Below are 26,754 nucleotides of genomic sequence, written 5' to 3'. Positions count from 1 at the left end.
CTCTCCATGCTGCCGCTCAAAGGGGTCTATTGGAAGTCTGCTATATACTTCTGCAGGCGAGTGAGGCCATAATTATGACATTTGTGTATTTGAAAATATAATTCTTTCTCATTTACAATGCAATTAATTTGAGCAATTTCTCTGTATAGAAAACCACTTCTTTAGGAAGTTATTTACTTTAGTGTGGAAAAAAAAAATATATATATATATATATATATATATATTAAACCAAAAGCCAGATTGGAACTATTTGTTTTTTTTCAAAACTTTTTACCACCCATAACTTGTATTATTCAATAAAAATGTCCACCCTTTGCTTATATATACATATTTTGACAGGGAGGTGCTCAAATTGATGCTCAGGATAAGGACCGGAGGACCCCTCTTTTGGAAGCAATCATCAACAATCATATAGAGGTGGCTCGATACCTGATTCAGAATGGTGCCTGCGTCTACCATATTGTGAGTCTCACCATCCATTAGAAATGTGGACATTTTTGGTCAATATTTATTCGAATTTTGTTTTTTTTTTTAAGGAGGAAGATGGATATACTGGTCTCCATCATGCAGCCAAACTGGGCAATCTGGAAATTGTCAACATACTGCTGGAGACTGGACAGGTGGATGTAAATTCACAGGTAAGGAAAGGAAAAGGCACAATGACAGCTAATACAGAGGTGATAACTTCCATTTGACTACTATGAGCTGATGCTTAAGTATGGTGAAGTCATAATGGCAGCTAATATTTGAATGAAAACATAAACATCATTCAATTCAAATGAAAAAACCCATTAAATTTCAAAAGAAATCCAAAACATCGACCACTGTGATGAACAAAAAGCATCAACATTGTTTTAAAAATGTATTTTGAAATTAAACAGACATTCTCCAGTAACTTTTGCAACCTTTCAATAAACACACGTCTTACAATTTTCACAATGCATGCTATCAATCATGCGAACGAAAACCTTGCATAGATGTACTTCTACTTTCAGGACAATGGTGGATGGACACCAATCATCTGGGCAGCAGAACATAAACACGTGGAGGTGATCAAAGTGCTGCTGAACCGAGGAGCTGATGTTACCATTAATGATAAGGTGATTATATATATCATCTCATACCTAATACTTTTCTTAAATATTTTGGAGAAAAATAATGTCAAAAAATAGATGCACATTCTACTAAATTGTTTATTTTAGTGTAATATCTTTACTACAAGGGTGTTTGTATTACAATGGAAAAACATTTTAGTTGGTTCTAATTCACCATTTACTAAAGTAACAAATAACTATCTAGTGGTTATGTTCAATACTAAAATCAGACGTTATACAGTACAACGCAGAGTGCGTGGAGGGGGGGCAGAAAGAGATAGAGAGCAATTTATAATGGCCAATCAGCCTACCATGCATGTTTTGGCATGTGGGAGGAAACCCACACAGGCCCAGGGAGAACATGTAGACTCCACACATGGACATGACCTGGACTTGAACCCAAGAACCCAGAGATGTGAGGCTGATGCGCTAACCACTCGCTCCAATGGGCCGCCCTCAATGCTTCCCTACATAATAGTTATTTTGTATATATTCTTTACAATTTTCAAATGTTACCTGTATTCTTATATTTAGCAGGACGCTGTGATTTTAGTAGAAAAAGCAAGTTGTTGTACTTAAAAATTGTATCTTTTCCCCACCTCAGGAGTTGAATGTGTGTCTCCACTGGGCAGCTTATGCTGGAAATGTGGATATTGCTGAGATGGTGTTGAACGCTGGTTGTTCACTTGCATCAGTAAACATGCATGGTGACACACCACTGCACATTGCCGCCAGAGAAGGATACTTGGAATGTGTTACGTGAGTTTGACTTAGGCAAATTTTCTCCCTTTGAAAGTGTCACAACTTCCATATATAATTTGTTACTAATTACACTTGATGAGATGACCTAAAAGGAAGAAAAGTATTTGATCTTTTTTATTTCTCGACAGGTTGTTTCTTTCCAGGGGTGCAGATATTGACGTTATTAACAGAGAAGGAGACACTCCGCTAACCCTTGCACGCACTGACACCCCAGTATGGGTTGCACTCCAGATCAACAGGAGGATACGAAGAGGAATAACCAATCGCATGCTTAGGACAGAAAGAATTATATGCAGGTTGGTCCAGTTGACATTCTTATTGGGTCGTACACTGGAAAAATTGTATTAAGCGCTTTGTTGGGGGCTTTAAATGTGATTATGATCATAACTCATATATTAAGCACAAATAGATCATCCTGATTTGCCTGGTCACTTGTTGCATGTGAAATTCATTTGGAGGGGTGAATGGCATTCAGATAAGAAATCATGGTCAAGCATACAAAATTGTTGAATTTTAATATTTATTTTATTGAGCATTAGAAACAAAACCAGACATTTTCACATTACCATGTTGACTCAGTTTGTATTTTCCCTCCCCCCCCCTGTATCCTTATTACTTTATCACCAGTGATATTGCCCAGGGTTACGAGAACGCACCCATTCCTTGTGTTAATGCAGTAGATGACGAAGGCTGTCCTTCAGACTACAAATATGTTTCAGAAAACTGTGAGACGTCAGCAATGAACATAGACCGCAACATCACTCATTTACAGGTAAGACTTTCCACTATGAGCCGGAACCAAAACATGCTACTATATATCTTTCGTCACACTTTTTTTCTTAGCACTGTGGCTGCACTGACGACTGTTCCTCTAGTAACTGCCTCTGTGGACAGCTCAGTATTCGCTGTTGGTATGACAAGGTAAACCAACCAGCATCTGTTTGCTAGTGCAACATTAGTGGAATAAAATCATATGAATGTTTTCTACTTTAACTTTTGTTTTCAGGATCAGCGGTTACTTCAAGAGTTTAATAAGATTGAACCTCCCCTTATATTCGAATGCAACATGGCCTGTTCTTGTCATCGCACATGCAAGAACAGGGTGGTTCAGGCTGGAATCAAGTAAATAATCAATGTTAGCACTTCACAATAAGTTAGCTAAAAGTCAACTTATCATTATTTACATTTTTTGCTATAGAGCAAGGTAGCTTAAATATGCAGAACTATTTCACTAAGACAACATTGTCACCTGCAAAACATATAGGCAAAACATATGAACTGTGTATGCCAAAATAAAAAGGCACCCACAAACACTTGCTGACAAACTCTTCGACTAGAGAAAATACTGTTTTTGTATTCACCTGTTCATCCACTGAATTAACTAGAGGTGCATTCTGTGGTGGAGATAGAAACACAAAATATTCCTCTTGTTTTCCTCAGAGTTCGACTTCAGCTCTACAGGACCGAGAAGATGGGATGGGGTGTTCGAGCTCTGCAGGATATTCCTCAAGGCAGTTTCATATGCGAGTAAGAGGGAACGGTTAGCTCTCCTTAATGTTTTACCATTATAATTTAGAGTTCAAATATCTTCATTGCAGATATGTGGGAGAGCTGATATCAGATGCAGAAGCGGATGTTAGAGAGGATGACTCCTACCTTTTTGACCTGGACAATAAGGTATATACTGGTAATCGCTTTGAAAAAGACGTTATAACTCTACAGTAAACATGCACAAAGTATAAAATCAAATAGCCCAGTGGCTGAAGAACTACGATGTATTGTAAGACCTCTTACTTTTTCTCCACACGGTGCACATTGGATCAGTGTCCACAATCTAATCGCTTAATTATCAGACAAATGAAAACTAATTTCTCACCCTGTTTAGAGGCAAAATCATTCTCTCTATACAAGACAGCAATTGTCACTGCAATGGTGAAGAGCTGTACAGGTTTGTTGTTCTCCAACATCATCATCATGCATAAGATGTCACCATTGCACATTAAACCATGTCTCCACATGCAATTAAAATGTGGTTAAAGTTTGTATACTAAATACTGTTTGAAGCAGTAATGGGGAAAGAAAAGCCTGGCGGTCCATCAGGTTTATAAATTACAGGGTGGTGTCTGCTTTGTAGTATTATTTACTAAACATTATTCATGCCTTCCATGTGTTTTCTCGGTAGGATGGGGAGGTTTACTGTATTGATGCCCGTTACTACGGCAACATAAGCCGCTTCATCAACCACCTTTGTGATCCAAACCTCATCCCAGTGCGTGTGTTCATGCTACACCAAGACCTGAGATTTCCTCGCATCGCTTTCTTCAGTTCCAGAGACATCCTTAGCGGTCAAGAGCTTGGGTGAGTATTGTGATCGATGTCACCATCAAAGCTGCCATATGCTAAAATACAACCCAGTTCTCAATTTTCTGTTCTTAAAAATATAAGTGGCTTATAATTTTGAATTTTTATGTAGGTTTGACTATGGCGATCGATTTTGGGATATTAAAAGCAAGTACTTTACCTGCCAGTGTGGCTCAGAGAAATGCAAACATTCTGCAGAGGCCATTGCTTTGGAGCAAAGCAGACTGGTTCGACTGGAGGCCAGTCCTGAGTTGGGAGCTGACTGCGGATTGACTATTCCTGGCATTTAACTACAAAAAAATGAATGTTTTTCATATCAACATGGTTTGCAATTTATGGTGCTTTTTAATTTAATTAGTAAATGTGATACATGTTTGCTACCAAACCACAGAATGATTTGCTCAATGTTAAGAATGCCTGAAATACTATTATTCACGTTTACATACTGGATTCTTGTGCAATGTTGTAAATTTGAGAAAACTGGTGTAAGCATGAATCCATGTGTTGTATATTGTGTTTTGCCTTTTTTTTTTACATTTTGCTAAGAAAGAAACTCAATTTTTTTACCAATTGTAAAAAACTTGTTTTAAAAAATCTGGCTACTTTATGTAAAAATACTGGTGGCAGTTCTCCCACATCTCCACTGGAGTTTGAACCCAAAGTGTCACTGCGTCAGTTAGGTGTCCTGACTGCTGTGCCAGCAACACATTCTACCTGCTCTTGCCAGTATACACTTTCAAGCTCTCAGCCAGTCATGTTTTTTTTTTAACTTTCAATACGCACATCACTTCTATTCTGTATTCCTCCAACTGATCTGCAGTAACTTAATAGTTAGCACAACCAAGTCTAAAGAAAAGTGTAAACATCCAAATGCTGACTTAAGACGGAAGAATGACGACAAAATTGACCAAAGGTTTGATATGTTTCAACAATAGGGACAGGCATATCAATCACAGTATAAATGGTAAATATAATACATATTTCCCACTTAATTTTTTTGTATCTACTGAAAATTTCACTGTTACTGATGGAGTATACACATTTTCTTGTATTTGACTCATTTCACTTTTTTATTGTACAATTCTCGCAACCACAGCTGCCAGTATTTTACCCAAATTGTACATTTTTTACAGTGCTGACATTGTCTCACAGCTGCAATTAGAGGCGTGGCATATCCCATTTTTGTTGCCTTTTACTGTATTTGTTTTTATATTTCTTTTTAACATTTTAAATAAAAATGAATTGTTTCTTATATTCTTCAAAATACCACTTACTTAAAAATGAATTGTTTCTAATATTCTTCCAAATACCACTTGAGACAAATTAAGAGATCTTGGTGGGCGTGTTTATTGCCAGAATGCTGGCACAGTGCTACTTGAATTTTAGTTCAGTTTGGCTAGCTACGTCCTCCTGGATTGTCCTGTGGTGAGTGTCTAAACTAAGATTATATAATTGGTAGTGCTACAAAACATGTACAAATAAATTAAATCATAAAATAACAAACAGTTGGGTAAGTGTCAAGGGTCTATTGTTCTGCTTACATTACAGCCCGCACAACTAAGGCACCACAAACTTCTTTAATGATAAGCGTTCAAAACGTTTTGAACGTGATGTCATGAATAGATATGTATTAAAGAAAAATATGAGTCACATAGTGTTTAATAAACCATCTGTATGGTAATAGTAAATATGCTTGCATAGTGGTGCAACAAGCTAACGGTAACGTCGTGCATACGAAGACGACGTCGCCATTGTTTCCTATCGATTATACATCTGAAAACGACAAAATTCATATGAGAATCATACTTAAATAGCACTCCTAGCTTTCTGTGTGGCCGGAATTACTACGAAATTAACGTAATCATGAGGCCTTTTCAAACAGTTTGCTTATTTTCCCGCCTCTATGACGAGGCGCGTGCACCTGTCTACTTCCTGAGCACGCCTTATTATAGGTGCTCGTGTGTCGTCACTGTTTACTAAGACATCCAAAGAAAAAGATTCCGTCAACTGGAGCCACTTTAAGAGCGGTGTTGTGTTTTTGTTAAGAACATTTTGCAGTTACAACGCAGGGAAAAGCAAACTCAGACTGACAAGTTAAGGAAGAGGAGGCGGTGGTCGAGGTGGAAAATGAAAGAGGAAGAGCAGAAAAATCCGGACTCGCAGTACGGTGAGTTCACATCACCGTTACCTGGGGAATATGTTGTTGTGCTTCATTTCAATTAAGTAAAGTATTCAATATAAACTATGAAGAATATATGACAATATAAATCTTCCATCTTCCAGGCTTGGATTTCCATTCAATCTAATTCATAGTATATAAACTTGTGACATTGATGACTATAAAGTATTTTCTCAACACGGTAAAGAAATCTTGGTTTCACAGTGAAATTTCCTCTACCATCTTTATTAAGAAATCATTTATACACTAGTTTCTGAACCAGTAAGACCAGAACACGACAAATCTAGCAAGCTTTTGTTGTATTTTTTGTGTATTCGTATACTGGTCTTGCTGCTTGAGAAACCAGTTGATTTTTGGTTTCTCAGCAGAAATGACATCGATGCAGTCTTGCGCCCAAGTCATTTAATACAGCGTTTGCAGACCTTAAACGATCACATTTTATCTTGGAAAAGTATATTTTTAGAAATACACTGAAAAATCAGTGATGGAAAGTTTTTAGGCAAAATATGATTTAAATTGTATTTTTTATTTACTTTTTTTGTCATTAAAAGAACAGTCAAATTAAAAAGACAATTTGATAAAAGAATGATGGATGACTTTGATGAACTCCACTCAGTATGACCAGTTGCTTCTATTGGCATATTCTTATTACAATATGCAAACTAGGTCATTGTGTGTCTATGGTAACCTTTCCTCAAATCATAATGTCTGACCACATGTAAAGTTTCAGGATGAGGAAAATGTGAGGTACATATTTTCTAGGCTTGATAATTACATAATATATGGAAAGCTTAACTTGAGTATTATTGCTTGTTAACAATCAACCCATTGTATATGATGTCACTGTAAATGAACCTTCCATGTCATAATAGTATTCATCTTGCTCAAAAATAATCAATAGTCTTAGGGTGGTTGATGAAAACATTCCTTGGCGTTGTTGACATCATGTGGAAATACCAAAGGTTTGTATGACTTTTTGATTTTATGGGTCTATTGATGGAGCCACTAGTGTATTGACAGAATGGGAGGCTTAACAAGGCTACAGTAAATAAACCCTCCCTGGAGATAAATACTGTTTGTATTCCATGTCTTCTTCATTATTTCAAATGTACCACTGGTAAGATCTTGTGAATACTGTTAAGCCTTCAATTGTTAAATTAGAAATAATTGTGACAATTATTTTCACAACTATTGTCTACTGTAGTTCTTTGAGTTAAAAGCTAAAAAGTATTTTTAAGTATTTGTACACTGATGTACCTTTTAAGAATGCCCATAGTATTGTCATTTAAAACTGTACTGAAAATTCAGACTATAATGAATAAGAATGAACTCCTTTAAAGTGGCACTACAGGATTTCCATCTGAAAACCACCATGTGTTTGAGGCAAAATAAAAATTTTAATCTTTAAACAGTCTCGTGTTTCCACGGATTTGAATTACAGTTTTAATATTCATTCATTTTCTGCACTGGTTATCCTCTCAAGGACAGTTTTAACAATTAAAAATATATAAATACATTCACTGTAATGGAAAAGAATTGGAATAGGTTTGTGTACATATACACTTTAAGATTTCACTATACTTAGCTTTTAATACCAAAATTACATGGTTAAAATGCTGTTATATTATACTTTATTGTGAAGAAAAAAGTGTCGGCTCGCTAGGCTCATTAAGCCCCGATAATTTAATAAAATAGTATAATCTACGATCTTTCATTTAGTAAAACCAAAACGTCTCATTGTAGGTGGATGTGTGATGGGATAAGTATTACTGTGTGAAACAGAAATGTTGTAATAGCTGTAGTGTTTACTTGTTACTTTTAATTTGAGTAGCAAATTCATAGTAGATTGATCATAAATGAATGTAAACGTGGATAAAATCCCCCTTCTGACATTAACAACTGTTAATTGTTTCATTAATTTAGTCTCGGTCTCTTCCACAATCATACTCAAAGCCTGTACTGTACATTATCCAATATATAGTTTTTTTATACCGAGGTTGGCACTATATCACGCAAGTGACTGTAAATGGAGCCATTAGATATCTCTGCAGATTACATTTCCTCATGACCCACAACACCCATTTTCCAGTTCAAGCAATAAAAACGTTATAAAAGTGAGGTGACTTTAAATGGAGTCACAGTGAACCATTTTACAAGTCACCATTTAGTGCAAACACAGCATTGTGAAATGTGACACTTGTGTCACTGCAAGATGCTGAGGAACAGGTTCCTTTGTAGGGGGCATTTCATGGTGCTTCTTGTCACTTTTTATTGTTGAGCAGTATAAAATATTACTTTTGGAATACATGGTCAATTTTGTGTTCTCACTACACTGTAAAATGCAATCTGGGATGACAGGAAATGCCTGATATCAAATCAAAGTTCTTTTAAACAGACGGAATAATGAGACAGCTGAATTGTGAACGTGTCTAGGCATTCAAGTCTATTTACAGACTTCTGATAGCATAATGTAAACAACATATGTATTGTAAATTTAAATGACATTCAAATAATCCTCAGATGGTAGTCTCACTTTTGATTCTCATTCACCTATGTTGCATTGTTGTTTTTTTTAACTTATACTTTGTTCTGTGAAAAATAAGTCATTTTGTGCCCATTGCTGTTACTGTAGTCATTCTTTTTGTTCCCGAAAACAAGTATTTTTCTTTCCTGTATCACCAAAATACAACTTTACTGCACCTGTTAGCACACCACCATAAAAACTGTTTCTTATTCTGTTCTGGTACTGTAATTCATTAACTTGAAAAGAGCACTAAACTTAATTATTTAATAATTTACACTAATACATGTCCAAAACATACAATCAGCAATGCCACTAATTTCAAAGGTAGATATATTTTGGAGAAAGGGAATCCTAAAACCTAACAACTATAAACTGATAGTTGTCTGGATTGACAAATTGCTCGGTGTTTAATGTTTAGGGTCATAAAACCTATTTTTTGTTCATTTTTTCTGTCTTTGCTTCTTATCTAGGTGAAGCTTACCAATATGATCCCACATTTAATGGACCCATAAAGAAGAGGTGATTTTTTTTCTTCTATTTTTCCCCACACTTTTTGTCAAGCAACTATTTCAGAATGAAGACAAATGTGTGCAAAGTCCACACAGCTAATTTTCCTTCCTTCCCCCAGAGGTTGCACTGACATCATCTGCTGTGTGCTGTTTATGGTAGTCATCCTTGGCTACCTTGGAGTTGGGATTTTAGGTGAGCAGAACTGGGTATTTCTAAACTTGACATCTGTAAGACATAAATGTAGAATTGACAAGGTCAGTTAGTGAAATATTTACTTAACTATTGCTTTATGTTTAGGTTAGTAAATGAATGTTATATACAACTTAGATCTTCTAAATTTAAATTGTAGTTGTTAGACTCAAATGTGACTTTCTAAATTAGTAGCAGTGTTACAACTTGTCCCACATTCTAACCACAACAACCTTAAAGCCTTAATTTTTACCCCAACCCCACCCTCTTACTATTAGCATGGCTTTATGGAGATCCCCGTCAAGTTCTCTATCCAAGAAACTCAACTGGATCGTTTTGTGGCATTGGACCAAATAAGTGAGTAATATTTCATGCCTACATTGTAAAATAACGGATATCATCTCATCCATGCAATATGAACTGATATTTTTTCTTTTCCTGTCTTTTGTCTTGTTTCTGGTCTCAGGGATCGATCATCATTATTTTACTTTAACATTCTAAAATGTGCAAAAGGTTTTAATGTGATGGCACAAGCCCTCAATGGGTATCAATGTCCAACCACACAGGTACAATCATTTGAATGTAGACTGTAACTTATTTTCTGAGAAATTTGCCCTGATCTTGCTGATTTGCCCCTCTACAGACTTGCGTGGAAAAGTGCCCCACTGTTTTCTCAGCTGTGGGGCCGCTAGACTATGCCAAAAAACCTGCAGATGTCTTCAGTCAAAGCCTCTGTTCTCCATCCATAGACTTATCAAACACTGACAAAGTAAATTTTGCGCCTGATTAGGCAAAGTGATTTTAGTATAACTTCATATCCTTTCTTTTGTGAGGACTTAAATTGTATATTATTTTTTCAGACCGTTAAACAAATTGTGGATGAAGAGCTGTGTCCTTTCTTAATTATTCCCACCACCTCTGGTAAATGGAAATTATCTGTATAATGGCATCATGCTCTGTTTTGGTAATGGCAAAATGGCAGTCTCTTAAATTTCTTACCTCTTTGTAGTTCTAGGAAGATGTTTGCCTGATGTCAAGATGCTTGGGAATATACCTCCAGATTTTTCCAATATTCCAGGCTTGCCACCTTCTCTCAGTGACACATCGAACGTCATCAAGAACAGCACTGGGTACAGTCGAATGACTATCAGTGTATAGCAATGTGCATGTTGCCTAATGAAAAAGAATAACTATTTATCCATTTTCGAGTTTCACTTGACTTTGCTAAATGCCCAAATTAAGTCCACCCACTTCAATGATCCTGTTTTCTCTTTAACAAAAAGTGGGTCCTTTTCTAAGTGTCGGTCCTTTGATTAGCATTTAGTTGTAGTTAGTCCTGTTACTGTGCATGAGCCAGTACTGTTCAATAATGTTTAAGACCATTTAAAGAGACAGACATCCTATCTGTGTGGAGTTAGCATGTTCTCCCGGGCCTGCGTGGGTTTCCTTGGGTACTCCGGTTTCCTACCACATTCCAAAAGCATGCATGGTAGGCTAATTGGACACTCTAAATTGCCCCTAGCTATGGGCATGAGTGTGCAAGGTGGTCCTTATCCTTGTGCCTTGCGATTGCCTGGTAACCAATTCAGGGTGTCCCATGCCTCTGGCCTTCAGTCAGCTGGGATAGGCTCCAGCACCCCCTTTGACCCTAATGAAGGTAAAGCGGTTCAGAAAATGAGATGAGATGAATTATGATTTCCAGTGTCATTAAAAATCAGTGCCTTACATTATTATTAATAGTCTTATTTTTCTTTCACTTTACCATTTTTACTGCATCACTTTGAATATCATATTGCATGCATTCTTGCCACTATATGGACAACTGACTCAATTTCTTTTGTTTTTACTAGTGACATTTTGGACAGCTTTGGTGCCAGGGACATTGGCGTGAGGATCTTTGAGGATTTTGCAACCTCATGGCCTTGGATACTGCTGTTAGTTGATACTACACACTTCCACCTGTTAGCAAATGCTGAGAAAACAAAAACATTTTCAAATCACTTATTTACAGTCTATTATTGTAATCAAATTGAAGTTATTGATTATATAAAGCTACATTTTACTACTGATTGCATGGAGGGATATCTTGTATTCTCATCTCCATTCCTTGATTTCCATTTTGTTTTCATTCAACATATTTTTGGTGTTATTTTTTTCCACTAAATACAGCATATTTTTCTCCAACAGTGGTTTGGTTATAGCCATGGTGCTCAGTCTTCTCTTCCTGCTGCTGCTCAAATTTACTGCCCACATCATAGTGTGGGTCCTTATTGTAGGAGTCCTTGCCACCGGCGCATACGGTAGATATAAATTCATGCATTTATTGCCCGTGTTTATGTGTTTTTGAAGTTGTATGATATCTTTTCAGGGATTTGGCATTGCTATTGGGAGTACACAAATTACAAAGATCTATCTGCTTCCATTTATAACACTGGATTCAATAGCAACTTTGGATTTCTGGAAGTTCAAGAGACCTGGTTAGCCTTCTGTGAGTTTGTTATGTTTGACTGCCTTAATCCTGCCTAAAAATACAATTAGACTGTGTTTCCCAACCACTGTATCGCGGCACAATGGTGTGTTGTGAGCGATGTTTAGTTGTGCCGAACGGAATTACCACATTGTAATATTCCGAGAGAAAAATTGTAACATTACAAGATTAAAATTAAAATACAATGATTAATAAATCCATATTGTGGCGTATCCTACAAGAATTCAATCGTAATATTACCAGATTTAAGTTTTGCTGCTTATTTTTATTGTAACGTGAAGTTGTTTTGTTTCAATTCAATCAAGTTGTTCGGGGTCCATGCACTTTAATTTTTGGTGACGTACGGTCGGTGGGAAAGTTAAATATTGAAATACTTTTTCTGTTTTTCTTTGATTCCTGTTCATAAAGCTTTGATGAGATTGACTTTATATTGTAAACATAGGTGACTGAGTTATGATTTTCAGCTGGGAGTGTGCCTTGAGATTTTTGCAATGCAAAAAGTGTATCACATATTAAAAACAATTGAGAAACACTGCTATACATGTTACCTGGCATCCAAAACTCCATTTTTTCCCCGGATTAAATCATCATTTTTTTTTTCTTTCTCAGTAATCATCATTTCTATTGTGGAGGGAGTCTTGATCTTAGTTCTTATCTTCCTGCGGACCAGGATCCTCATTGCCATTGCGCTTATTCAAGAATCTAGCAAGTAAGTTGTGCTGAGATTAAATGTAATAGTGGTCACATTGTCATCTTGTACCTTCATTAATGACATGAATTATTTTTCCACAGGGCAATTGGTCTAATGATGAGCACCTTGTTTTATCCTCTGATCACATTTTTTTTCATCTTGGTTTGTGTGGCCTACTGGGGTAGTACTGCCTTGTATCCTTTCTTGAGTCCATATGCCAGTTTCTGGCCACTTTTAGGCCACGGCCCAAATTGGATATTTTTGTGTTTAACTAGCTCAGACAGGTAAGATTCATGAACATTTTTTTAACAAGACTACTCATAATAATCTAATAAAAGTGGGTAATTTCCACAATTGTCGAGAGCATTTAAAATCACGTACAAAATACAAAAGAAACGTGCAGATTCTGATTGTACTTCAGAGACCAAGTATGAAAAAGCTATGAGAAAAGTGCTTGAAAATATATTTTTTAATACACAAAAAATCAGGAGTGCCCTCTAAAATTACATTTTTCTCTTTTCATCCCATGACCAAAGTGGAATCTTAAATAAAATGGCTAAATTTTAAAATGTCCCCATCAGAAGTTATTACATGTTTTATTGCTGTCTCCTATATATGTGTAGACACTTTATAATGAATATAATATTAATTAATTACAAAACACAAATGCAACCCTGTTGCTCTAACCCTTTTAACATGATAAAAGAAAGCAGTAAATCAAATTATTTGCGTTATTTACATGACCAGACTGCTTCAAAAAAAGGGGTTGAACAAATTGATGATTTTTTAAAATAAAATAGTTAGCCTTACATGATTTTCTCCTTCTAACTCCTGTAAGGTTTTTCTAGAAAGAAACAGTATGTAGCAGAAAACTTGACTAAAGGCTTATTTTTCAAGAATATTGGAAGTCCAAATGTCCTAACCTTTATAGACTAATTAAAATATGAATCAGCACATTAAATATATTGTTCCTTATCCGAAACAATCTAGGTATTTAGCGACCTCTGGAGGATCTGTCTACAAAGTGGTGGCTCTCAACGCCACTACGGTTGAGTGTCAACATATCAACGGCACTCTAGACTGTGATCCTCAGGTAAATGGATTGCATGGAAGCCTAAAGTGCATGATACATTTTACTGCTGCTCCACAGTCAACCAATTTTTATGAGTCCACTTGTGTCATAATCTACAATATGTAATCCTCAAATACGCTGTTTTCCTTTTTAGACCTTTAATGCATCAGATTACCCAACCTGCCCCTCTTCCGCTTGCCTTTTTGTCAAATACAATGAAGATGGGCTCTTCCAGAGGAACCTCTTCAACCTTCAGATCTACAATGCATTTGCTTTTCTCTGGATTGTTAACTTTGTCATTGCTCTGGGTCAGTGCACATTGGCAGGTGCCTTTGCCTCCTACTACTGGGCTTTCAACAAACCTGATGACATCCCTATGCTCCCCCTATTTGATTCTTTTGTGCGCACAACAAGGTAGGTTGACAGCTGTGCTCCCATGATTTGTATAGAATTCACTGAACCAGTGTATTAATCATCTCATTTCAGATACCACATCGGTTCATTGGCGTTTGGGTCCTTGATTATTACCCTCGTACAGGTAGTGAGGGCCCTCCTGGAGTACATTGACCACAAAACCAAAGGCATGGCAATTCATTTTTATAAGTTACTTTTAAATGTTTTAAATGCAGTACAGTTAATGTAGAAAAAACAAAACAAAATACATGTGTTTTTGTATTCAGGTGCACAAAACCGGTTTGCACGTTTTCTCTTGTGCTGCCTGAAATGCTGCTTCTGGTGCCTCGAGAAGTTCATGAAGTTTCTTAATAGAAATGCATATATCATGGTAAGATCAACGGGTAAAAGTTAAAATGGCCTCACATTGTAAAGTATGAATTTATTTCTTTATATTCACTTGATGTTTGGGTAATGTGTGATTTTCCAAAGATTGCCGTTTATGGGAAGAACTTCTGTACCTCAGCAAAGAAGGCTTTCTTTCTGATCATGAGAAATATTATAAGGTTTGTGCTTTTTTATGCCAACCTGGGACTTTTATAAGATGACTAGGTGAGGGTATTTGAGGATGTGGTAGGGAAAAAGTGTTAACGAACCTTCTAAATATTTGATTTGATTAAATAATCTGTTCTAGTTTTTTTTCTGCTTATCCAGGTTCCATGTGTCTGTATGTCGTTTTTGTAATGATAAATGGAAGAGGTGATTAAATGATGGTGTAATGTGGTCAAAATGTAAGGGGACTAAGGGATAAATTGTTATATGTAGTTATTTTACGAATTATTTAGAAGAAAAAACCCTGCAAAACTAATTCTACAGCACTCAGCAGCGTGTACAACCAGTGTAAGGTCTACTTTTTTATGACTTGCAGAACTATAATATTGGATAAAGTGGCCGACCTGTTGCTGTTCTTTGGGAAACTTCTTGTAATAGGAGGAGTAGGTACGTATCGTATCTTTTGAAGCCTTAAAGGTTTCAATTTCCAAGCAAAATGATGAGGAAAAATCAACAAGAGATTTTTTTTTTCTCAGGTGTTTTATCCTTTTTCTTCTTCTCTGGGCGCATACCGCTACCACACAGCATGGCACAGTCGAACAGCCTCAACTACTATTGGATGCCAATCATTGTGAGTATGAGTAAGCTTCCTCATTGCAGAGGTAGATTTTTGTATGTCCTTAATCATGGACCTAAAATCATACCAGCATAGCACTATTTGTAAAACTTGGAAATAGCTTGTTTTGTAGTTTATAAAATAAGAATTAGCTGAACTTAGCTTAAAGGTGCCAAAGCTAAAACGGGCATGTCGCAATAAGCAAACTAACGGTGTGATAAACTATCACTAACCAAGCAGTTAATAAAAATAATTAATTATGGGGTGGTGAATACAGCTACTACTACATTGAGTAAAAATTGGCCACTAAGATAATTAAGGTACAATTAATTTAAGCTGGGATAGTTGGCTGTGAATGCTCATATTAAAGTGCCAATTGTCTTGGCATCCTATTAATTTTAGGTAATAATCATCAGAAATGTTCCAATTGAGTTTGATGCATGCACTATAGAAGTTTTAACCAAATTTTTCTTCAACTCTCCTGAAAAAAATAGGCAAGTAGTAATGGGTTAAATCAGTTTTGGTGAGAAAAATGGAGGATTTTATTTTTAGTCTATATTGCCTAGTCTTAAAAGACAATGAACACATAACTTTCAACACAAGACCACTGCAACCATGCTAGGAATTCCAGTTTCAATTAATTTTATGGTATTTCTCACTCCCCATTTCCAACCCAGAAGGAGATGAATTCAAAACAATAGAAATACAAATGTTTCACAAAACAGTTTAAGACATAACTAGGAAAGATGATATGCCAAGGTGCCAATAAAGTTAGAACAGCCTCTATATCTGTCTAACCAAAAGAACAAAAGTGTTTTTTTCTCCCAAATTATCATTCTAGACAGTGGTGTTTGGCAGCTACCTCATAGCTCAAGGATTCTTCAGTGTGTACAACATGTGTGTGGACACACTCTTCCTCTGCTTCCGTGAGTACACAACGACAACGTTTCTATGCCTAAATACATTTAACAATTATTACATTCATTAAATTAACAAACTGTTCACAGTGGAGGACTTAGAGCGCAATGACGGCTCTCTGGAGAAGCCGTATTATATGTCCTCAAGCCTGATGAAAATCTTGAATAAATCTAACAAAAGACCCCCAAAACGCAAGTGATTTTGGAAGATAGCTCCCCACTTTTTCATCCTGTTTTTCACATTTACCAAAAACAAAATGCTGATTTTGCACGTCGGATTTATTTTTTTGTTGATGAGAGCAAGGACTGAGCCAGTTAATGTGAATTTTGTTGATTGACTGAATCTTTTGTATGCACAAGTTGGCTCAAAAAATATTGAAAGAGTAACTCTAAACCAATGTTCAAATATATTTTAGATAGTTTTATAAATACTTCGTTAACAGAATATTGTTCATTTGTAATAAAAATGTTTGATATAAGGAATATGTTCAAAAATGCATCCTCTCAATTCATCTCATTTTCTTAACAGCTTTATCCTCACTAGAATCGCCTATCCCAGCTGACTTCAGGCCAGAAGCAGGGGACACCCTGAATTGGTGGCCAGCCAATCACAGGGCACAAGGGGACAGACAACCATTCACTCTTACTCATACCTAGGGGCAATTTAGAGAGCCCAATGAGGTTAATATGCATGTCTTTGGAATGTGGGAAGAAACTGGAGTACCCAAGGAAACCCACGCAGGCCCGGCCGGGAGAACATGCAAACTCCACAGGTGGACTAACCACTCAGACACTGTAACTTGACTTTTCCCTTTAAAAAAAATGTCCATTGAAATAATCCCAGCTGAGAAACAAGTGCTCATGCTTGATGACACAAAAGACTTAATGCTTTAATGGAAATTTAATGTCGTGCTTAGTATCGCATTAGCCTCATAGTAAATAAGACAATGCCCACCAAGATTAGCCCCCTTGTCATCCCAAAAAGAATCAGAAATTAGTTCATCACAAGCTCCGGGTAGCAAAGTTTACAAAAAGCATCTGTTGTCATCTCCATAGCTACTAATTTAAAATGACAAAAAAAAAAACATCACAATTACTATGTACAAATAATCACTCGTGCTGACACACAGGACGTAGTTGGTAGCTTAGAACCCAAAAGAAGCAATTTTCTAACCTGGCTAGTCTTCCCCTGTCTTAAGTGAAACAAATCTCCCGATATGGTTTGAGATGTCTCCTTTTCTACCTTTGCATTCCTGTCTTATTTTGGGAAGCTTTGGTACTATACAAGCATAACTAAAGGATCAAATATACATAGTATTTAGAGGACAGGTTTGAATGAGATCACAGTGCATTGGCAGTCATTTTTTTTAAGACAAAAGTTTAAATACATCCACAAAAAACAAATGATTTAAAACCAAAATGCTACTCTTTGGCCTTTTGGAGGCAAGAAAATGTGTTTTATGTTAACCACCGGTGTCTGAACTTCTCTTCACCACAGTTTCCACAACCTTCCAACTGTCTTCAGTTTGGGGAAGTGTAGAGTTAAATCAGTCATTATTGGTCCACATAACTTAATACTGTCTCTGTCCCTAAAGGCTTATGAGCCTTTATTTCTGTGAGGATGTAATCTGGCAAATCTTAAAAGAGAAAAGGGAGAGACTAATTTACAGTTATTTAAGATCTTCCGGATAAACAAAAGGCAGATTGGCAGGGATTGTTTTTCACGATTTTGCAAATAACTGCTCTCCCGTGTCAGGATCTCATCAGAAATGCAACATGTATGTAGCTCGGATAAAGTGTTTGATTCTCAGTGATGCGAGCGCGGTTCCTCTCGCCATGTTCTTCCGCGTTCGCCGTTAGTCCTTTTGATCACACGCTCAACAGCCAAAAGAAAAAGAAAATAGCCACGAACAGGAACAGGGAATCTTGCCAACTGTAATTCCCATTGTTGACGTTACCACCATTGCCATGCGCTTCGCCTGCATATGGATCTAAAAGACAAATCACAATCAATTTTACATATTTTAAAATACATATTTCATACCTTTTCAAGAACATTAACTACCTGCTCTGTGAAAGGGGTCATTCCCATTGAAAACAGTTGTGAAGAAACCAAATGGGAAAGCACCAATGCCGAAAGACATGTGAAAATTGGTGTCGCTGAAACCCTGGAATATCTGAAAAACACGTTATAAATCACACCGAGCTCAGTTTTATATTGAGTGCGAGTTCCATCCAATTAGAAACACTTGCAACAAATCTCCACTAGGTGTCAGTATGGAATTTAGAGTTGAGGACTAACAGTTGCGCCACCTGTTAGTGCTCCATTTGGCCACCCTTAAAGAGGCAAAATTCAATTTTTTGCGTTTTAATTATTCATAATTATCAAATGTAACATGATAATAAGGCACTAAAAAACTGACGACCCCTAGGAAAAAAAAAACATGATCAATGTATTTAAGTATGCACAGCATTTTTTAAAACATCTTTCTGCTGGAAAGCAGCTTAAAAAAGTATTTATGTGTGTGTCTAAATCTTAATTATAGCGAAGGTTTATTGATTGGAACATCAATTTATCCGATTTTCACTGTAATTTTACATTTTCAGGTGAAAAGTAGACTCACCCCGCCTCTGCTTTCTGGCTCAGTTCTTTGTCCTTGAGGCCGTGGTGGAGTTTTCAACCTTAAGTCCAACAAATGTATAGAGTTACAAAGAAAATTTAGACCATCCTTTATTTGCTATGAAGTCCATTGAGCATACCGGGGGTCCTCTTGACTGGAACTCCCTCGCCCATAAAGTGGGATGACCTTGTCTCTGCTGATACCAGCTTTACACACTGGGCACTGTGGTCTGCTAGGCCTTGTCTCCAACCACTGAAAAGAGCATCAGACAGGGGGAAAATGTTCAGTTCATTCAGGGGAAAGCGCAGGTGCAAAACTATGCGGACAGCACAAAATGTCATCAATTGGCCATTGGCTAGCCACCGATTCAGGGTGTTGTCCCCCGCCTCTGGCCCTGAGTCAGCCGGGATATGCTCCAGCACCCCCCCCCCCCCGACCCTAACGAGGAAAAAGCGGTTCAGAAAATAAGTTGAGAGATCTATTACCGTATTTCCTCGCATAAAAGCTGCCCACCGCGTATAAGGCGTATCCTTAAAATTGCCTTACAATCGTTGAATTTTATATTTCTGTGTATAAGTCGCCCCTTGATTCACAATTTTCACCTCCATATTCATGGTTTTAATTGGGAACACAAATGTGTTACTTTGTTTTTATATGCGAGAAAATACAGTAATATTTTTTCCCTTTTTGAAGATTACTGTATTGTCTTCTAATTCTTGTTGCCATGACGTATATCCAACGTGTCCTCGGAAAAAGGTCTCACTTAAAACCATGCTTTGTTAATCCATCTGAAGTGTACCACAGAAAAAGTAGCGGTAAACAACTAGCATTAAAAGCATTAGTATGTTTAAGCTCTACTAAGTCATCTCACGTGTGGCGATTTCCAAGTTACATCACACACAAACCTAATGACCATAAAGCTTAGGTCAAGATTCCGTGATCAAATAACTAGGACTTGTGACTCTCCTGAAAATTGCCTTTGGTTAAGGATGTGGCAATCTGATCACATGATCAGAAATCAGCTTTGATTTTAGAGAATCAGAATTGGAAGGGAAATCATCGGTATTATTCTTCTGAGATTTTATTGGTGATAAAATTATAGAGTACCGGAAGAATAGCTTAGTTTATTATTAAACAATATATCGTTTAAAAAAGAATAAATAGTGTTAATTATGCTTTTATGGCGTTGTAGTTTCGTGCATGTCGTCTTTTTATGCGCATATAAGTCGTACTCTCAATTAAGTCATGTTTTTGTCGGACAATGCGGCTTATATGCGAGTAAATATGGTACATTAAAATTAAATCTATCAATACTGAGTATCGGATCGGGACACCTGCTGACTAATGCTAAGATAATTGTTATTATGTGTTTATTGTTATTTGTAACCATTTGGGTAACTCAGAAAACAAAATATGATATTAAACAATTATAGGAAAAGGTGGCCTGGTAAAGTAGTTAGCGTGCCAGCCTCACAGTTCTGGGATCGAGGGTTTGATTCCAGGTCGGTCCTCCCTATGGTTTGCATGTGTGGGTTTTCTCCGGGTACTCCGGTTCCCTCCTCCCTCACAAAAACATGCATGCTAGGGTGAGTGAACACTAAATTGCCCCTAGGTATGAGTGTGAGTGTGAATGGTTGTCCATCTCATTGTGCCCAGTGATTGGCTGGCCACTGATCTAGGTGTTCCTCCCCTGGTGCCCGTAGTTGGCTGTGATAGGCTCCAGCATCCCCTGCGACCCTTGTGAGGGTAAGTAGTTCATAAAATGAATAAATGTGTTATAGGAAACCTCATTTTGATTCAATGTATTGCAACTTTATAGGTAATTTAAATTAACCTGCCCAATAATGAGAACGCTGGTATTGATGTTTCGTTGTTTATAACCATGTTGCTACACATTGCTTTGGTATTTCAAGAAAAATATTGAGAATTCTTACATTATTCTAGCATTGAGGGTTTTTTTTTCACCAACACTCACGAGAAAAATATTGTTTAAGCCGCAGACTTAAGAATTGCTCTCAGCCGGGGAGACAAATATATTGCAAATGTATATATATATATATATACAACATTTATAAGTAATGTGCTACATGTTAACATTCTGTTTCCATCAACTGTCAAAAGATATAATGCAGCTATTTGCTAATCTTGCGTTAAAAACATTCATGTTATTTAGGAATCTCATTGCTGTTAATCAAATAAGGAATTTCAGTCCACTGTGATTACATATAGTAAATAAAAATGACCATACGTATTTAAAAAAAAAATGTTGCTGAGGAAAGCAACAGAAATTAATTGTGAAGCACTGGATTTTAGGACTTAGAGCTTTCACCTTAATGTAAAACAAGTTTAAAATGAGCTTTTCTACTACACAAGCAAACTAGTCTGTCTTAATAGCTGTGGCAAAAGAGATAGGACATTTTAATATTGAAATATTTGTTGCGTAAAGCTGTGTAGATGCAAATGACAGTAAAAGGAATTTACACTTACTTGATGGAGACAGGGCCAGCTGGAAAGAAAGAAAGAAACTATTATTTTTTTATGACTAGACATAGGGCTTTATGTTCAGTTTTTTTGCAAAATGGACAGACATAATCCGCTGTTTGTGTAACAGCAGCTATCAGGTGTCATACATTCCTTCGGAAAGTGCACACAGTTGAACAAAATGTCCAAAGATGGTGTTGACAAGACTTGAGGGCCTTGAATGCCTAAAACAGAATGGGAAGCACTCATGTGCATCCGGGCCGGGGAGCCGGCAACCATATAATTCTGGAGATGCGAGCTCTAAATAATTGAAAATGGCGGAAGAGAAATATATTTTTTTGTTTTAAAATGGTTTCTGTGGGACAAACATGACACAAATATGAAGATTTGCGTCATAATGTGTGAAAAATGTTTCTTTCAGCAGGACGGAATGCTATGTACCGTCAACTGTGTGATGGGCAGAAAAGATTGTCTGGATGTTCGCTTTGTACCGAGAAGTTGTCAAATAACAAAAAGAGTCACGCGGAAAGACATTTCTAAGGTAAGGCGTGGTACATTTAGCCAGGTAAAGGTAGGAGAAAAAGTGTGATTACAATACTTCTGGAGAAAAGAGAACACAAAAAATAGATTTAAGAAGTTGATTGCATCTCCACACTCCGAGTTTTGTTGCATCCCAGGAGATAATAAAGCGCGGAAAAAAACATTCATGGTTAAGGGTTATGCACGTTCTATTTTGTTGTTTTTGTCAAATCCTCAAAATAAAGATGACATCATTGGATTTGCTCAATAAAATATTAATATATTGTTATTTATAGTACATTTGAGGTGGCATAGTACAACAGAGCAGTCACATATGTTAAAGTGGCGGCCCGGGGGCCAAATCTGGCCCACCGCATCATTTTGTGTGGCCTGGGAAAGTAAATCATGAGTGCCGACTTTCTGTTTTAGGATGAAATTAAAATGAAGAGTATAGATGTATAATACATTTCATGATTTTCCGCTTTTAAATCAATAATTGTAATTTTTAAAAATATTTTTTTTGTGTTTTTGTTTAATGTAAAATCTAAAATATTAAAAAAAGGGTTCCATAAAAAACTGAATATTCAAGGATTTTAATCCAGTTCTTTTAATCCATTTATTAAAAAAAATCTAAATATTACATCTAAAACGGTCCGGTCCACGTGAAATCAAGTTGACGTTAAAGCGGCCCGTGAATCAATCCGAGTCTGACACCCTTGCTCTACAGAATGCACTGTTGGGAAAATAAACATTAAATCATTTGTAATCAACTTAAGCATTTTGATAGTAAGCATGTGTTGCCTTTAGGCTTTAAATTTGTTTTGCAGCTTCAGACATATCAGTTTTTTTGTTGTCTCTTTCATGAATTTGTATTGCCGACCGGCAAATAGAACAATCGCTGTCCTGTTTTGGCATCATTTCTAACATTCTGATGAAAACAACAATGCAAAATTGCGACAGGTGAACTGATGTCATTAGCCGGCAACCTTGCGGCTTGTTGCATCATATTACAAAACCTGGAAGTGTCAAGGGAGGCAAGAGATAAGGGGGGGCTCTTCTTTGGGAAGCTTGACGACACAACTAAATCAGAGCAATACGCTGTAAAGGAAAACAAGGTTCAAATTAAAAGGAACTTGTTTACCAACGACAAGCACAAGTTATGATTTTATCTCTACTTTATCTGTGCTTTATAGTTCTGCAATGTGGCCTTCCAAATGAATCCCATTTTATATCTTCCACTTGAGAATATCACGTTCATAAGATTAATAAAATTGTATTACTATGATAGTAACTAATTTCTTGGCTTTTTGGCGTTTTAAATAATAAGCATGGACACCAAGTTAATATGTTACAAGGGACAAGCGTGTCAAAATATACAAGGTCAACATGTACCGTTCTGTTAAGTGCAAAGCTCAATGGGGAGATTACCAACTATCGGAGCCATATTGGCATTAGAACATTACATTAGCAGAGCTGCCAACCCCATTTCAAGAGTATTATGTTTTCATTAGGAGTGAATGCAATTCAATTATAGTGCAGTTGAATCAAATGCACAAGTAAGGTGACAGAAGCTGTAGCGAATGTGTGATTTTCTAGGAATTTCAACTGAAAGATGACATTTTGGGGGGATTTCCGGAGTTCCAGGGAGGTTGTCCGGAGTGCCGGAGTTTCAAACCGGAGTCATTTTTTTTTTAATTCTGGAGAAGTTAGTAGCTCTGCTCTTAGTTGCAAGTTTACGTTTATCCACATTGCTCGGATCCAAATCAGAAATGGGCGTCACGCCACCGTCAAACCCAGGGTAAATAAAGGCCGCACGACGTCAGAATTATAAATACATTGGGAAGAAAAAGGCTGAACCATACCAGAACAAGTGGCCGCACATACTGATGACAGCGTCCTTTGCAGTGTCAAAACAAATGTTGCATTCGAAACTGCCTCGGTCCTGTTCGTCCTCCCCAGTGCCACCGCCCGGTCTGTCGCGATCTTTGCTCCGCTCCCTACCAGAGTATCCTTCCCGGTTCGCTGGTCCGCCGTCACTTGACGACCGGGGATCCGCGGCCGCCATAGTGAGTACGTGGAAATGTAAGGGGTTCAAGCACCGAACTGTCAAACAAGGGCACGCCTGAACTATATTGTCGTTGGCTCTGAGTCACAAGCGACGAGCTTGGTGCTGTCACTAAACTGAAGCTGTACGTCTGACGCACTTCCGGGATGCACACTTTCGGGATGCGTCCGGCAGCAACAAAGCATAGTCTCATGATATTTGGAATTAATATTTATATTTTAATAACACAATAATTTATAAAAGTTACTAATGCAGAAAAAATATGAACCTTTATTCAAATTTAATATTTAATTTTATATAAATAATATCACAAATACATTAATATATCTCAAAATATCGTATGGAATTAACAATAATAACAACATAATATATAAGTCATAATATACAATGCTGAAAATAAAAATGTCCAGTTAATTTATTTCCCCCACTATTGTGAAATAAAAGATAAAATAAATGTGAATGTATAAAACGTGAAATATTTAAAACGACCGGTACTTACTTATACTTTTTGTTTCTCAACGGTTCCAAAGGAAGATGCACACATTGCTTGTTGTGTCTTCAGCACGCTTTTCCATGTAGAATTATTGGCATAATCTGTGTTTTATAATTACCCAAACGCTTGTCCAAACCTTTTTTTTCAGCCGTAATTACATAACCTTTTAATTTCTCACTTGGGGGAAACTTATCGGTTCAACTCCGCCAGGGTGCCATCATGAAGATTAAGCGACAGAAACAGGCCAAGAAAACGTTGTCATTTTACAAATATAATTTTAATTTTCGGGAACCTCATCAAATCCTCATTGACGGAACCTTTTGTCAAGCGGCATTGAAGAACCAGATTCAAATCAAAGAGCAAATGCCCAAGTATCTAATGGGCGAAGTACATCTCTGCACCACTAAGTGAGTACATTTAGGGATTATGATACTAGTAGAAAATCGCCACAATTCTTTTTTTTTCCCTTCAGCTGCGCTTTGAAAGAACTGGAGACTCTGGGGAAAGAACTTTATGGTGCTAAAATAATTCTACAAAGGTATCAAGTGAGGAATTGTCAACATTTTAAAAAACCAGTTTCAACTTCAGAGTGTCTGCTTTCCATGTTGGAGGACGGAAACCCACATCACTACTTTATTGCAACACAGGTACAGTAATCCTTCGTTTATCGCGTATTCACTACTTCACGATTTTTTGTCCACTTTATTATTTGTTTTAAGTTCATAAAAATGTTAAAATCCAGGCTGAAACTCGTAAACAGAAGCCACTTTTGCTAGTAGGACTCAGTACTGAAGAAAAAATATATTACTGAAAAAGAAAAGTTATAATAGGGATGACCCCACTTCGCAATATTTCTATTATCGGGGCCATGTCTGGTCTACATTAACCGCTATATTCGAGGGATTTAGACTTTCTCATAGTTCATCTACGAATATTTTGGATTTTAGAGTGCCTATCAAATCGATATATCATATTTGAGTATAACGTGCGCCATAATTTGTGACTGAAAATACGGAAGCCTGGTTAAACAAACTACTACCAATATAAACACAATTCTCAAATGGAATTTACAATTTTAAATCCTTAAAGTCTAATTCAGCATCATAATATTTCAAACTTATCAAAGTCTTGTTCATCATCATCATCAGATTCACCAAACAATTTATCCATTCTTCTTGAGTAAAGATAGCGCTCCCTGGGTGGACAAATTTCCCTGGAGCACTTTTTTTAAAACCTTTATTGCCCTATAAACTTGCAGAATGAGAGAGCTCGCTTTTGTAAAAGAAGGTTAATTATCGCCATCTGGTGGACAAAGTTGGTTAAGGTCTCCTTTTACACATAAAGGCTGCAGAGGGGTTTTTCACCTGCAGAAACCAATGTTTCACCAGGATTCGTGTATAATGCTTGAGTTTTTTTGGTGCAAAATTTTGCGTGGTATGCTCAAATAAATGCCGTAGTCTAATCATTCTGTCATTTTTTTTACAGGACTTAACGCTGACAAATGGTCTAAAAAAATACCCAAACGTACCCCTGCTTTACATCGTCCACAACACGATGGTGCTGGAAAAACCAAGCCAGCTGTCTCTCGACCATGTCCAAGCTGTCCACCTGGGTGAACTTGTGAGTCCGGCGGAACAGCAGAGCATCCAAAGCCTAAAAGCGGAACAGGGCATTGTTCAGAAAAATGGAGAGAGACGGGGCATGAAGAGAAAGAGAAAGCCACACAACCCAAACCCCTTGAGCTGTCTAAAGAAGAAGAAGAAGAAAAGTGGGCCGACACCACCCCGTAAAAAAACTGAGGAAGGTCAGAAAAAAACCCGGAGTAGACACAAGAAGAATAAAACCCAAGGAGAACCTAATGGATCCACTGCATCTACTCCTTTGATTCAAAATTCATAAAATACAAAAAAACATGTTCAAAATATGCTTCGTTTTTTGTTGATTTGGGGGGAAATTATGTGAACTTGATCCCTGTCAATGGGTGCCAACTTGGACCCTTTCACATTGTTGGATCACTTTATCTTTAAAACAGACTAATTTGATTCTTTATTTACAAAACTGATATATATTGTGATTTGTATAGTGTACCTGGAAGTTAGTATTTTTTGCTTACCTGTGTGTACCAATAGAAGTCAGCTTAGTCAATACATTGTTTCAGGAAGCCTCTATAGTACAGAATAAATCCTCTGCACGGAAATAAACAATTCTTTTGACGTGTTGAATGTGA

At 36.9% G+C, this 26,754-nt stretch overlaps 4 protein-coding genes across 4 annotated transcripts in view; 3 read left to right on the top strand and 1 right to left on the bottom strand.

Moving 5' to 3' along the window:
* ehmt2 (euchromatic histone-lysine N-methyltransferase 2) overlaps window positions 1–4,739 on the top strand; it is a 10,651-nt gene extending 5,912 nt beyond the window's left edge. The window contains exons 15-27 of the mRNA XM_077744018.1: window positions 1–56; window positions 340–462; window positions 537–638; window positions 996–1,100; window positions 1,699–1,853; window positions 1,985–2,152; window positions 2,484–2,628; window positions 2,700–2,777; window positions 2,863–2,978; window positions 3,297–3,383; window positions 3,455–3,533; window positions 4,039–4,214; window positions 4,330–4,739. The exon at window positions 1–56 is cut by the window's left edge and continues 51 nt beyond it. Of these exons, the coding sequence (XP_077600144.1) occupies window positions 1–56; window positions 340–462; window positions 537–638; window positions 996–1,100; window positions 1,699–1,853; window positions 1,985–2,152; window positions 2,484–2,628; window positions 2,700–2,777; window positions 2,863–2,978; window positions 3,297–3,383; window positions 3,455–3,533; window positions 4,039–4,214; window positions 4,330–4,507 (1,568 nt within the window). The 3' untranslated portion in view covers window positions 4,508–4,739. The remainder of the gene's footprint in view (window positions 57–339; window positions 463–536; window positions 639–995; window positions 1,101–1,698; window positions 1,854–1,984; window positions 2,153–2,483; window positions 2,629–2,699; window positions 2,778–2,862; window positions 2,979–3,296; window positions 3,384–3,454; window positions 3,534–4,038; window positions 4,215–4,329) is intronic.
* Window positions 4,740–5,529: 790 nt separating this feature from the next.
* On the top strand, window positions 5,530–18,249 carry slc44a4 (solute carrier family 44 member 4). The gene is made up of 23 exons (XM_077744019.1): window positions 5,530–5,642; window positions 6,264–6,384; window positions 9,391–9,439; window positions 9,549–9,622; window positions 9,898–9,976; window positions 10,086–10,185; window positions 10,263–10,388; window positions 10,480–10,540; window positions 10,629–10,749; window positions 11,470–11,553; window positions 11,807–11,919; window positions 11,988–12,107; window positions 12,717–12,816; window positions 12,900–12,992; window positions 13,789–13,891; window positions 14,025–14,284; window positions 14,357–14,451; window positions 14,551–14,654; window positions 14,756–14,829; window positions 15,192–15,262; window positions 15,352–15,446; window positions 16,273–16,357; window positions 16,439–18,249. The coding sequence occupies exons 2-23, from the start codon at window positions 6,345–6,347 to the stop codon at window positions 16,546–16,548; spliced, it is 2,157 nt and encodes a 718-aa protein (XP_077600145.1). The 5' UTR covers window positions 5,530–5,642; window positions 6,264–6,344; the 3' UTR covers window positions 16,549–18,249.
* On the bottom strand, window positions 17,235–24,186 carry rnf5 (ring finger protein 5). Its single transcript, XM_077744021.1, has 6 exons — window positions 23,832–24,186; window positions 21,457–21,475; window positions 19,109–19,221; window positions 18,973–19,030; window positions 18,414–18,525; window positions 17,235–18,339 (listed from the first exon to the last, which is right to left on the bottom strand). The coding sequence occupies exons 1-6, from the start codon at window positions 24,032–24,034 to the stop codon at window positions 18,218–18,220; spliced, it is 627 nt and encodes a 208-aa protein (XP_077600147.1). The 5' UTR covers window positions 24,035–24,186; the 3' UTR covers window positions 17,235–18,217.
* Window positions 24,187–24,576: 390 nt separating this feature from the next.
* utp23 (UTP23 small subunit processome component) lies at window positions 24,577–26,754 on the top strand. Its single transcript, XM_077743584.1, has 3 exons — window positions 24,577–24,934; window positions 25,000–25,174; window positions 26,013–26,754. The coding sequence occupies exons 1-3, from the start codon at window positions 24,747–24,749 to the stop codon at window positions 26,424–26,426; spliced, it is 777 nt and encodes a 258-aa protein (XP_077599710.1). The 5' UTR covers window positions 24,577–24,746; the 3' UTR covers window positions 26,427–26,754.

The sequence above is a fragment of the Stigmatopora nigra genome, chromosome 21 (genome assembly GCF_051989575.1).
Source record: "Stigmatopora nigra isolate UIUO_SnigA chromosome 21, RoL_Snig_1.1, whole genome shotgun sequence".
NCBI lineage: Eukaryota > Metazoa > Chordata > Actinopteri > Syngnathiformes > Syngnathidae > Stigmatopora > Stigmatopora nigra.
The sequence above is the reverse complement of the archived record's forward strand: the minus strand, read 5'-3'. Positions and strand labels throughout refer to the sequence as shown.